General features: G+C 41.6%; 1 protein-coding gene across 2 annotated transcripts in view; it reads left to right on the forward strand.

Annotated features, from left to right (window-relative positions):
* LOC134796292 (uncharacterized) overlaps positions 1 to 13753 on the forward strand; it is a 61184-nt gene extending 47431 nt beyond the window's left edge. The window contains exons 2-4 of one of the 2 annotated variants that reach the window (XM_063768369.1): positions 10346 to 10451; positions 10903 to 11053; positions 12248 to 13753. In XM_063768369.1, coding sequence (XP_063624439.1) covers positions 10346 to 10451; positions 10903 to 11053; positions 12248 to 12570 — 580 coding nt within the window. In that variant the 3' untranslated portion in view covers positions 12571 to 13753. Of the gene's footprint in view, positions 1 to 10345; positions 10476 to 10902; positions 11054 to 12247 lie in introns of both variants that reach the window. The other variant, XM_063768368.1, reaches the window with a different exon arrangement.
* Positions 13754 to 14616: the final 863 nt, after the last annotated feature.

Raw genomic sequence — 14616 nt, forward strand, 5'->3', positions numbered from 1 at the left:
TATTATAAAAGTGCAAACCGAGCAGTTCATTTGATACTAAATTTGACCATGTTTTTTGCAAATAAAATGACCAGAATAGCAAGACCTCTCACAAACAGCTTTTTGGCCTTCTTAGCTCTTCTACCTCAATAATCCCTTGATCGAGCCTGCTCATAATTTAATGACTAAAATATAATGCCCTCAACTACACGTTTACCCAATTTCATTTAAATTAGAACAAATTTATTTTAGTTATTGAGTATTAAACTATCTTCTGACAGTTCAGCTTAAAAACATTGAAATGCCGGGACGTGCCGCTAGCCAGCCGCGTGATCCAAGTCGAATGTAAGAACTTCGCTTCGTTTCGCTCGCTCGTTCGACTAAGTAATTATGGTCACCTATGACTTTTGACATACGCTGTATGGAAAGCGACAAGACGTCACATTGAGTAGGGTCACCAAATTGTATGCAAAAATGTTTATTCCTACTTGTCATCTGGAAAATAATCATCATTATTGGTGATAAACAATAATTAACAACATCATTAGGCTCATCTTTGAATTCTGTATGATGTCTGGTTCTCTTGCTCCACGACCCCGAAATCACCCTGTATATCTAATGATTCTAATGGTCATTTGAGCAAGTCTAGCTCGGAGTGGATTAGATCCCGCTTGAAGGACCAATTTTATTATCCTACTACAAGTAGGACATAAAGATTAAACGGACTCATTACAATAGCTGATTTATTTCTCCTTGCATTGCAAATCCCGTGGAAGTTCGTAGCTGATGGAAATTAACACATTAAGAGCGCTCTTACAAGAAAAGTCGAAATAATGCAAAATTGATGATACTAGTCGACGAAATTCAGGACTTTGCGCTCATTATTAGAAACAATGAGTACTTGTTCCAGTAAAAGCGTCTTCTTATCTTTATAAATATCGTTGTAAATATTAGAAAAAGGACTTATTAAATTAGTAATGATTTTTTTTCTGATGGTCGTTTCCGAAAAACCCCGTGAAGCACTGAATGGCGAGCTCTTATTTGGAAATGTTGAGAATTTTACTCTGCTAAACCTGGCTATTTTGTATTACTAATACCCTGTACTTTAGGCATATCAAACTATATTTTTCCTACATACCTTTGAGAAAGAGAAAATCAAAGTAAAACGAACTCGATTTTCTCTCCGAAACAAGTGTCAATTCCTACGAAAATCTACTTAATATCGAAGTCATTTTCATACTCAAGCAATCTGCAACGTTTGCTTATACTGTTGGTATACATTAGTGTTTATGAAATTCTACTATAATTTTTTGTCAATTTTTTGAAAACTACTCTATATTACCGATGACGCGCGCTGCGCCAGCTCAGTGCCGCGGCAGAGCTTGTAGAGGCAGGACGTGTGTCGGTCGGCTCCGCACATTTTCAACGGCGACGACGAGGTTTTTTATCATTGTGTGCGGCGGGCGCCGTGTAAAACGCTATACTGTGTGCGTGTAAACCGCAACGAGAGACTTTGATCCTAGCACTGTTTTTATAGTATTATAATTTATAATGGTACAGTTTAATAAACTACCGGACAGGATTAAAAATATTTGAAACGACCTGACATTCTATATGTATTTATTTGACTCAAGATAGTACTCAGGGTCTGATGATGGAGCCGGAAGGTGGTCACCGGTACCAATCAACCATGCAACTAAACCACTTCGTGTTTAGGCTCGTTTTATTCATCTCAACAAGATCTTTGACACAAGATAGTACTCAGGGTCTGATGATGGAGCCGGAAGGTGGTCACCGGTACCAATCAACCATGCAACTAAACCACTTCGTGTTTGGGCTCGTTTGATTCGGCTCAACAAGATCTTTGACTTAAGATAGTACTCAGGGTCTGATGATGGAGCCGGAAGGTGGTCACCAGTACCAATCAACAATGCAACTAAACCACTTCGTGTTTAGGCTCGTTTTATTCGTCTCAACAAGATCTTTGACTTAAGATAGTACTCAGGGTCTGATGATGGAGCCGGAAGGTGGTCACCGGTACCAATCAACCATGCAACTAAACCACTTCGTGTTTGGGCTCGTTTGATTCGTCTCAACAAGATCTTTGACACAAGATAATACTCAGGGTCTGATGATGGAGCCGGAAGGTGGTCACTGGTACCAATCAACCATGCAACTAAACCACTTCGTGTTTAGGCTCGTTTGATTCGTCTCAACAAGATCTTTGACACAAGATAGTACTCAGGGTCTGATGATGGAGCCGGCAGGTGGTCACCGGTACCAATCAACCATGCCACTAAACCACTTCGTGTTTAGGCTCGTTTTATTCGTTTCTATAAGATCTTTGACACAAGATAGTACTCAGGGTCTGATGTTGGAGCCGGAAGGTGGTCACCGGTACCAATCAACCATGCAACTAAACCACTTCGTGTTTAGGCTCGTTTGATTCGTCTCAACAAGACCTTGGACACAAGATAGTACTCAGGATCTGATGATGGAGCTGGAAGGTGGCCACGGGTACCAGTCTACCATGTAACTGAACCACTTCGTGTTTGGGCTCGTTTGATTTGTCGCAACAAGATCTTTGACACAAGGTAGTACTGAGGGTCTGATGATGGATCCGGAAGGTGGTGACCGGTACCAATCAACCATGCAACTAAACCACTTCGTGTTTGGCTTCGTTCGATTCGTCGCAACAAGATCTTTGACACAAGTTAGTACTCAGGGTCTGATGATGGAGCTGGACTGTGGCCACGGGTACCAGTCTACCATGTAACTGAACCACTTCGTGTTTGGGCTCGTTTGATTTGTCGCAACAAGATGTTTGACACAAGGTAGTACTGAGGGTCTGATGATGGATCCGGAAGGTGGTCACCGGTACCAATCAACCATGCAACTAAACCACTCCGTGTTTGGCTTCGTTCGATTCGTCGCAACAAGATCTTTGACACAAGTTAGTACTCAGGGTCTGATGATGGAGCTGGACTGTGGCCACGGGTACCAGTCTACCATGTAACTGAACTACTTCGTGTTTGGGCTCGTTTGATTCGTCGCAATAAGATGTTTGACACAAGATACTACTCAGGGTCTGATGATGGAGCTGATGATGATAGACAGGTACCCGTCGCCACCTTCGCGCTCCATCATCAGACCCTGAGTACTACCTTGTGTCAAAGATCTTGTTGAGATGAATAAAACGTGCCTAAACACGAAGTGGTTTAGTTGCATGGTTGATTGGTACCGGTGACCACCTTCCGGCTCCAACATCAGACCCTGAGTACTATCTTGTGTCAAAGATCTTGTTGAAACGAATAAAACGAGCCTAAACACGAAGTGGTTTAGTTGCATGGTTGATTGGTACCGGTGACCACCTTCCAGCTCCATCATCAGACTCTGAGTATCACCTAGTGTCAAAGATCTTGTTGAGACGAATCAAACGAGCCCAAACACGAAGTTGTTTAGTTACATGATAGACTGGTACCCGTGGCCACCTTCCAGCTCCATCATCAGACCCTGTGTATCTTCAGTGTCAAAGATCTTGTTGAGACGAATCAAACGAGCCTAATCATGTTACTACATGGTTGATTGGTATCCGTGACCACCTTAATCATCATCAGATCCTCAGTACCAGTTCGTTTTTAAACCCTCGTTGATACAAACTTTACAACCTATAGGTACCAAATGCAATGACGAAACATGTAAATAAGCGAGTAGGTACCTATAATTTCTTTCGAGTAATATACCTTCATAAGTACGAGTATGGGGCTATTCATAAACTCCGTCGTTTCAAATGGGAGGAGTGGGGGGGGGGGGGTCTGGACATCGGATAATGGTAACATGACGTAGGAGGAAACAGATTCATCCGAAGCTTGATTTTTGGATGATTTGAGGGGTGGGGAAGGTCAAAAATCGTCAAAAATAGATGACGTAATTTATGAACAGCCCCTATGTACATTTGCACTGCATTTAGTATTTTCGTACTTACCAAATAACAGTTTTAGAACTTTAAAAGTTAAGTACAGTTAGTGTTGTTATGGTTGATTTCAATATGCTTCGCGAAGGATCAAGAATGTTTAATCCATCATTGTAGTGCGAGTGTGGCAGAAGGGATCGGCATACTGAGCTCGCACGGACTGCCGCAGCGCGTAAAATACCTAAACTCGCTCAACGCCGAAATGTAATAGCGCTCTTAAGCGCCACCGCGATTTTTTAGCCAACTATAATCTTTTAAGAGCGCTATTACATTTCGGCGTTGAGCGAGTTTAGGTATTTTACGCGCTGCGGCAGTCCGTGCGAGCTCAGTATGCCGCTCCCTTCTGCCACACTCGCACTACAATGATGGATTAAACATTCTTGATCCTTCGCGAAGCATATTGAAATCAACCATAACAACACTAACTGTACTTAACTTTTAAAGTTCTAAAACTGTTATTTGGTAAGTACGAAAATACTAAATGCAGTGCAAATGTACATAGGGGCTGTTCATAAATTACGTCATCTATTTTTGACGATTTTTGACCTTCCCCACCCCTCAAATCATCCAAAAATCAAGCTTCGGATGAATCTGTTTCCTCCTACGTCATGTTACCATTATCCGATGTCCAGACCCCCCCCCCCCCACTCCTCCCATTTGAAACGACGTAGTTTATGAATAGCCCCATACTCGTACTTATGAAGGTATATTACTCGAAAGAAATTATAGGTACCTACTCGCTTATTTACATGTTTCGTCATTGCATTTGGTACCTATAGGTTGTAAAGTTTGTATCAACGAGGGTTTAAAAACGAACTGGTACTGAGGATCTGATGATGATTAAGGTGGTCACGGATACCAATCAACCATGTAGTAACATGATTAGGCTCGTTTGATTCGTCTCAACAAGATCTTTGACACTGAAGATACACAGGGTCTGATGATGGAGCTGGAAGGTGGCCACGGGTACCAGTCTATCATGTAACTAAACAACTTCGTGTTTGGGCTCGTTTGATTCGTCTCAACAAGATCTTTGACACTAGGTGATACTCAGAGTCTGATGATGGAGCTGGAAGGTGGTCACCGGTACCAATCAACCATGCAACTAAACCACTTCGTGTTTAGGCTCGTTTTATTCGTTTCAACAAGATCTTTGACACAAGATAGTACTCAGGGTCTGATGTTGGAGCCGGAAGGTGGTCACCGGTACCAATCAACCATGCAACTAAACCACTTCGTGTTTAGGCTCGTTTTATTCATCTCAACAAGATCTTTGACACAAGGTAGTACTCAGGGTCTGATGATGGAGCGCGAAGGTGGCGACGGGTACCTGTCTATCATCATCAGCTCCATCATCAGACCCTGAGTAGTATCTTGTGTCAAACATCTTATTGCGACGAATCAAACGAGCCCAAACACGAAGTAGTTCAGTTACATGGTAGACTGGTACCCGTGGCCACAGTCCAGCTCCATCATCAGACCCTGAGTACTAACTTGTGTCAAAGATCTTGTTGCGACGAATCGAACGAAGCCAAACACGGAGTGGTTTAGTTGCATGGTTGATTGGTACCGGTGACCACCTTCCGGATCCATCATCAGACCCTCAGTACTACCTTGTGTCAAACATCTTGTTGCGACAAATCAAACGAGCCCAAACACGAAGTGGTTCAGTTACATGGTAGACTGGTACCCGTGGCCACAGTCCAGCTCCATCATCAGACCCTGAGTACTAACTTGTGTCAAAGATCTTGTTGCGACGAATCGAACGAAGCCAAACACGAAGTGGTTTAGTTGCATGGTTGATTGGTACCGGTCACCACCTTCCGGATCCATCATCAGACCCTCAGTACTACCTTGTGTCAAAGATCTTGTTGCGACAAATCAAACGAGCCCAAACACGAAGTGGTTCAGTTACATGGTAGACTGGTACCCGTGGCCACCTTCCAGCTCCATCATCAGATCCTGAGTACTATCTTGTGTCCAAGGTCTTGTTGAGACGAATCAAACGAGCCTAAACACGAAGTGGTTTAGTTGCATGGTTGATTGGTACCGGTGACCACCTTCCGGCTCCAACATCAGACCCTGAGTACTATCTTGTGTCAAAGATCTTATAGAAACGAATAAAACGAGCCTAAACACGAAGTGGTTTAGTGGCATGGTTGATTGGTACCGGTGACCACCTGCCGGCTCCATCATCAGACCCTGAGTACTATCTTGTGTCAAAGATCTTGTTGAGACGAATCAAACGAGCCTAAACACGAAGTGGTTTAGTTGCATGGTTGATTGGTACCAGTGACCACCTTCCGGCTCCATCATCAGACCCTGAGTATTATCTTGTGTCAAAGATCTTGTTGAGACGAATCAAACGAGCCCAAACACGAAGTGGTTTAGTTGCATGGTTGATTGGTACCGGTGACCACCTTCCGGCTCCATCATCAGACCCTGAGTACTATCTTAAGTCAAAGATCTTGTTGAGACGAATAAAACGAGCCTAAACACGAAGTGGTTTAGTTGCATTGTTGATTGGTACTGGTGACCACCTTCCGGCTCCATCATCAGACCCTGAGTACTATCTTAAGTCAAAGATCTTGTTGAGCCGAATCAAACGAGCCCAAACACGAAGTGGTTTAGTTGCATGGTTGATTGGTACCGGTGACCACCTTCCGGCTCCATCATCAGACCCTGAGTACTATCTTGTGTCAAAGATCTTGTTGAGATGAATAAAACGAGCCTAAACACGAAGTGGTTTAGTTGCATGGTTGATTGGTACCGGTGACCACCTTCCGGCTCCATCATCAGACCCTGAGTACTATCTTGAGTCAAATAAATACATATAGAATGTCAGGTCGTTTCAAATATTTTTAATCCTGTCCGGTAGTTTATTAAACTGTACCATTATAAATTATAATACTATAAAAACAGTGCTAGGATCAAAGTCTCTCGTTGCGGTTTACACGCACACAGTATAGCGTTTTACACGGCGCCCGCCGCACACAATGATAAAAAACCTCGTCGTCGCCGTTGAAAATGTGCGGAGCCGACCGACACACGTCCTGCCTCTACAAGCTCTGCCGCGGCACTGAGCTGGCGCAGCGCGCGTCATCGGTAATATAGAGTAGTTTTCAAAAAATTGACAAAAAATTATAGTAGAATTTCATAAACACTAATGTATACCAACAGTATAAGCAAACGTTGCAGATTGCTTGAGTATGAAAATGACTTCGATATTAAGTAGATTTTCGTAGGAATTGACACTTGTTTCGGAGAGAAAATCGAGTTCGTTTTACTTTGATTTTCTCTTTCTCAAAGGTATGTAGGAAAAATATAGTTTGATATGCCTAAAGTACAGGGTATTAGTAATACAAAATAGCCAGGTTTAGCAGAGTAAAATTCTCAACATTTCCAAATAAGAGCTCGCCATTCAGTGCTTCACGGGGTTTTTCGGAAACGACCATCAGAAAAAAAATCATTACTAATTTAATAAGTCCTTTTTCTAATATTTACAACGATATTTATAAAGATAAGAAGACGCTTTTACTGGAACAAGTACTCATTGTTTCTAATAATGAGCGCAAAGTCCTGAATTTCGTCGACTAGTATCATCAATTTTGCATTATTTCGACTTTTCTTGTAAGAGCGCTCTTAAGGTTTTGGTTAAAGTGTGCCCTAGCGAATATAGGTATACATATAGTCTAGTTTCCGTGTGATTTGTTTCATGACATTTGCCTTTGTAAAAATGTGTAACAATTCAATATAAAAACTAAAATTTTGCGTTAGTCTTAATATAAGTTATTCATTGTAAAACGCTTCTCAATCAATAGGTAGAGCAGAGCACACATAACATGTAACACACCCATCACACCACCCATAAACCACTGTTATGTCAGTGATAGGCAAATTCGGTAAGACAGTTCCGCACGCGAATGAAAGTTAGTAATTAATTATGCATAACGAATAAGACATGGAAACAGAGCGGAAGTTACATCACTCAATGAACATGGAGAAAGAATAGCTAATTTGTGAATAATTAACTCCTAAAAAAATGATACAAGCGACCGTAAGAAGAAGAAGAAGCGACCGTATGTCGCACAGCTAATCTGGTTATACCTTACCCGAGTCGTTCTGAAATTATATGATTGCGGTCAGCTCAACTCCATCAAACTTTTCATACATTTAGTATGATTTGACGGAGTTTAGACGCAGTGCAGGCCCAAATCTGTAGAATGGCCCACCCCACCCTTGACCAATGCATTCACATTTCCATAACACGCCGTATTCTGTGACACAGACATTTTCTTTGACAAGCGTTTGCATGTCAGTAACCCACTGAACTCGATTCCCCGTTATTGAGTTACTATAATTCCCACCTGTTGCTGCGATCAATATGTGAAGAATTAAATACAAGGTTGATATGACAAGACAACTTTTTTGTCAAATGAGTTATAAGGTGTTGGTTGAGGTCTTTGCAAAACTAGTTTAAAAACCAATGACCTTTTATTTATGTAGACGTGTGACGTTCATAGTTGACAAAATTAAAAATTGATCCAACGATTTTCACAGCTTGACAGGTTGGCGTCACCCATACGCCTAACTAAATATAGGTTCCGGAACCTATATTTAATGGCTCACAATCGTGCGCCTGGTACCATATCTACCTCAATTTACTTACATCTATGTTAAAAACTAACAACAAAAATTCTGATAAATTGAAAGAATTAAAAAAACTTACCTGAAAAGTCACTTTTGAAGTTTTGGGGCAGGCAAGTTACTACCAGTAACCTAATAATAATACTTACTATAGGTACTCTTTGTACCATACAGCGTCGTAGTTGAGATAGGGTCGTGAACGTCTATGGTAGAGTCTGTGCGGAAAGAGAAGAGTCGTGAAATATATGTATGGGATCTAATATATTCTATGACTCTTCTCTTTCCGCACAGACTCTACAATAGATTAGGTACATATACAAATATAAACCGTAAACCGTAGGTATACATAGCAATATGTCCAAGTTGCAGAACATTCTCAAAATTTCTGGAAAATTTCATGAGAGAATTCTCATGCAGGGTTTCCATTTAGAAAGTTTCCGTTCAAAGCTTCCACATACATATATAACATATATAAATCATGCTTATTACCTACTTACCTACATAACTTGACCTGTCTAAGAAATAGGAAAGTTATAATAAAGTGCATTTTCTTCCACAATTTCCACATGTACCTAATACGAAATTAATTAAATGTTTTAATAACAAAACTTCCGTGAGACACAGACATATTCAAATATATTAAGAAAGGGTCACTCACGTACTTACTTTAAGTCGAAAAACGCTCGACATGTTTCACTCCGTCGTCGTCGTCGTTTGCGCCGGTCCGTCACCGTCAACGCAAGCTCCTGATGACGTGATGATACTCCTCGGTACGGAGTGAAACATGTCGAGCGTTTTTCGACTTAAAATAGGTAAGTACGTGATTATTTACCTACTTATTTATATCGGATGTTTTTCTGACACGGTGTCCGTGTCGGCGTGTGCGCACGCGAGACTTATCCAAGCGGAGATCGTCAAATGCGTTATCGTAATCGATAGAAATTGGACATGTCATGTCTGACAGTTTGCTATAGTTAATAAAGAACATCAACAGGCAATAAAAACAATAAAACATAACAACACGGATCATGAAATATGTATTTAAAGCCTGGCCAGGAATAGACCCGCCATGTTGCGGAATTTCACTTCACCATAGCAAAAGTACCTAGTTGACCTCATAGTTGATACATAAGTGTCAATATATAGTACATATAGCTAGTATGATTATATGACAAACACAGTAAAAGGTGTCAAATATCGAACATATATGTACTTTCCATATTCAGACCATCGACACTAGAACTCGGCCAGTAAGAGAAAGTGGTCCGGTCCGGCACCGGCGCTGCGCTGACGCAACAAACGTCATCCCAGTAATGAGACAATGACCTTAGCATTGCCCGATAGTGATATAACTACGAGTACTTACAGCTGAATGTACACTTACTCGTTGTGCTAGTATCCATTCAGAAAAGCGTGAATGGAATGGACTAAGAACTTAATAGTCTTTCCGTCTTGCATTCCGTTGAGTAGAAAGTATGTCTAACAGCTGTTGAGCTATTTTCGTAAGAACCCGAAAGAGTCGTCTTTGTCTATAGGAATGCGAAGTTTATCACACCATTTGGAACCGCACGCCCCTCCAGAGTGTGACGCGACGTGCGAATCATGATGTCCCCTCCCCCCACTTCGTTCCGTCTTCTCCTACGGTATTGCTGATTATCGGTCATCGTAGGTTTAGAAATCAAGAAGAGTCAGAACCTGACCTGGTAATGACAGTCTCTTTACCAAACTGTTTTTGTTTAATTCCAGTGACGAGGAAGACACAGAGCGGCTGCTACGCCAACTGAGCCGTATCAACAGACCCCTGGGCATCACGTTCCGCCAGATGATCAAGCTCATGAGCCAGTGTCAGCAGGTAACGCCACGGCTTCGGAAAAAGGTGACTCCACGCTTTACCCTCTCTTTTTATCTCTTTCTCTACGACGTGAAATTCACGAAGACAAAGACCAGGCGCTTCCCTAGGCCATAGAGGTCCTGGCGCTTGAAAGGGTCAAATATTGCGATATATTGTGCGCCAAAGGTCTCACAATAATTTTCCATAACAACAGCAACTCCAGGGGTATTGCAGGCGACCATAGGCTACGGTGATCGCTTACGATCAGGCGGGCCATGGTTGTTTGCCAAGGACGTGGTATAAAAAATGTTTGGAATTCAAATCAAGGACATTGCACTCCGAATACCGATTTTAGTAAATGAAACTTGACTCCATAAAGCTCAAAGGCTATTTAATGATAAAATCCTTCATCTTCGAGGCCTACCTATTCCTGGCAATTCCTGGAATTTTCACTAACTCCCTTTTCTTTCAGGTGGAGGGAGTAGAAGTCCACCCGCACGTGACGTCACGCGGCGAAACATGGCGGGAGGGAGGAGCGGCGCGCGCTCGGCTGGATAATGGGGGGACCCATGCTGGCCTACTAGGGGGGAGTCCACTTACATTACTGCAGGGGATCATACCTGGTGGGTATATGTCACTGTAGAGGGAGCCTGTGTTTAATATCCCAGATACCAAAATGGTAGACTGATTGACTCATTTTCTGTCGAAGCTACCCCCTAATGGAACTGTCATATAGTGTCTAGCACAAAACAAGATTTTTGGAGGAAAGACGTTGTGAGCTCGGCTAAATAATGACTAGGCAGGGATTCTCTGCTCACGCTGCATGGTTGATACCTAATGGGTACATGCCGTACCTACATATTGACACTGTAGGAAGGAAAAATAACTGTAGCTGCAGCCTTAGGAGAAAAGTTACATACCTACCTACTTTTCTCCTAAGGCTGCAGCTACAGTTATTTTACCTATTGTACCTATACCTACCTATAGTACACTGATAGAATAATATTATCTATATTACACGATGGATCGTCTTCATGTCTTATTTTCAAAACTTTCATCATCTGCATATAACCTCTATGCTATATGTATGTTGAGATTACCACATTGAGGCCATAGTGTATCAGATGCAGCAATGCACTAAATCTAAATTTATCACTATGGAGTTGAAACTCTAGGTCCATGGGGTCCCAGCGCGCATAAGTTGTTCGCAGAAATCGCGAAGCGTCTGGTTGACGTAACTGCATGGTGACCGAAGAGCTGGCGGCTACCTCGCACAACGTAATTGCGATACAGCGAGGAAATGCCGCCAGCATCCTTGGTACAATGCCTCACGGGCCTATTTTAGATTTAAGCTAGTTATTAATTTCGTTTAGTAGTACCACTGTATATATATTGTATGTAAATAAATGATTAAAAAAAAAATTTCACCATATAAAATGTACGATAGCGATTAGTAAATTCTTATTGCACACAGTATGATTACAACACAATTTGAATAGATCATAAGATCATGGGCAACCACAGCGTGCGGTCGCAGGTCATATACAAATGTGGTTGATAATTTCATAATGTCACTAACACGACTCGCATAATATGCATATTTATGCTACAATCATGCCATGCATACTTAGGAAACATTTAGGAAAAAAAAGGTACCTAACAAATCGAGCAATAGGTCCGAGAAATCGCAGCGGAGCACACGTACAAACCGCAACACTCTTTAACTGTCCATCGGTGGACAGTTAACAGTGTGGGCATACCGTGTCTTGATACGCAGTGAAAAATATTGAAAATTAATGATTTTTTTACCTTTCCAGGCACAAAATGGTGTGGCACAGGCGACATAGCATCCGACTACCACGACCTAGGCGCCGACCGACGCCTGGACCGCTGCTGCCGCTCCCACGACCTCTGCCCCACCAAAGTCCGCGCCTTCTCCCGCCGCTACAACCTCACCAACAACTCCTTATACAGCAAATCACATTGCACATGTGATGACATGCTCTTCGACTGCCTCAAACACACGAACACGTCGGCCTCGCACCTCATGGGACATATTTATTTCAACATCGTGCAGGTCCCGTGCCTCGAGGACGCGCCAAACGGCAGGAAGTTTAGGAACGCCAAGCAAGGCTTTTAGCGTATCAACGCCATCTTGTGACGGTTCGAAATTTGCATTTCTTTTGAAGGAGTGTAACGAGAAGCTTAGAACACCTAACAGTGGAGTTTGCTGGTTGAACAAAAATTGAGGCAAGAAATATGACTGTAAATCACTCACTTTCGCTGTCTCTTTCTACCTACCAGGTGATTCCAATAAAGTCAAAATACCAAAGTCGCTATTTTCAAGGGAATCATCCCGCAGATACAGAAAGAGACAGAGGGTAATGGCGTAGGCCCCTCTCTCTATTTTAGCTCAAAAATTTTTTCTACGAGCAAACTTCGTTGTTATTTAATGTAAGCTTCTTGGACTGTAAATAAAGACATTTTTAACTGTGATACGCCTGTGCCTTTACGAATGCCCCGGAGGCATTATGGTGCCGCTTCATTTTATGTTGGTCAAGTATTTGTGTCTTACGTATGCCTACAAGTGTAAGGCGACGTCAACGGCATCTATTTGGAACTCGAGAAATTAAAAAGTACCTACGTCCACACCGAGCTAGGTAGAAAATGTAAAAAGCTTCAACACGCCAACCCCACTGAGATAAATATTCTTTGACTCGGTGTGGACGCACCAACAAACAAATGAAGTGCTGCCTATAGATAGACGGTGGCGCTATACAAAATGGTTTGACGAATGTACGTATTATCATGGCAATTTAGTTATAAGGGCGTATCAACTTTTTGACTACTAAATTTAATAATGGCTCTTTTACGTTTAAGTTTGTGGTGTATCTTAAAACATTCTAGGCCCAAATTATAAATTAGAAACTATGTAGGTATATTAGAAGCCCTTGGTAACTCCAGAGGCATTTGGAGTAGCGCAAAGAGACACATAAAACAAAACTGTCGGTCAAAAAGTTGATTCACCCATAATTCATTGGTTTTCAAGTGATATTTTCTGTCTCTCTATAGATTTATGGTGAATGAACAAATTATAGAAAACCTTACTTGAAAAACGATCAAAAATACAAAACAATAATACTAATTACCTATTTATTTGTAGAGAACCAGTTGTGAACTAAAAAGCACCAAAATGACGATTTTGTTTGAACCAAATGATTCAAATTTATTTATTTAGTAGCACATGTAATAGATCAAAGGTATTTTGTGATTATAAAATAAATGCGAATAAAATATACCAAATAAAACTATTTATTTAAACATTGTGTTGTTTTTTATGCTATTTAATTTTTCCTATTTACCTATCCTCCTATAGGCCCGAATATCCGCGAAAATCCCGCTGTCACACCAAGGTCACACCTCACACCAATCACACCCATAGAAAATGAAGTAAGGTCACACCCATGGCAAACGGCTGGACGGGTCAACTTTGGTGCCATGCCAGAAGAGGAAATGGCTACTGTGGGATGCGTGCGTCAGCACCAAAGAATATAATACTCACTAGTCAGCACTTTCACCTGCGCGGCGCAGACAGCCGGTGCCGAGGCAGAGTTGGCAACGGCTATATAGGTACTGATTGGTACATACCTATATAGGCCAATCAAGTGAGAGTAAACGTACAATTATAGCAACTTATCCCTACAAGCTACTATCAGCATACCTACAAGTTGCGCTGCATCCTACTCGCAGAGTATGAATAGGGTAGGTAAATATTTATAGTAAATATTAGTATATTACGTGCTCTGTGCAGCTGTTACCGCCTGCCTTTATGTATCAGGCAAAGTTTATTTTATGTCTATACTTGGTCAAGCAGATCTTGTCAGTAGAAAAGGCGGCAAATTTGAAAAATGTAGACAGACGCGAAGGGATATCGTCTCATAGAAAATTTGAATTTCGCGCCTTTTTCTACTGACAAGATTTGCTTGACCATCAGGTAATATTTTAAAACTGTGTTCAAAGCTTTGGTTCGAAGTATAATTATATCTTATATCAGTCTAATCACTCACTACATTATTGTTTTCTAACATGAAATAAAGTAAATAAACACGCAACAAATGAGTTTAGCGCCATATGGTTTTTTTAATGGCAACTCTCATCCACTAGCCGAGTATTGTCCCTGCAATTT

This window comes from Cydia splendana, chromosome 13 (assembly GCF_910591565.1).
Source record: "Cydia splendana chromosome 13, ilCydSple1.2, whole genome shotgun sequence".
Classification (NCBI taxonomy): Eukaryota; Metazoa; Arthropoda; class Insecta; order Lepidoptera; family Tortricidae; genus Cydia; species Cydia splendana.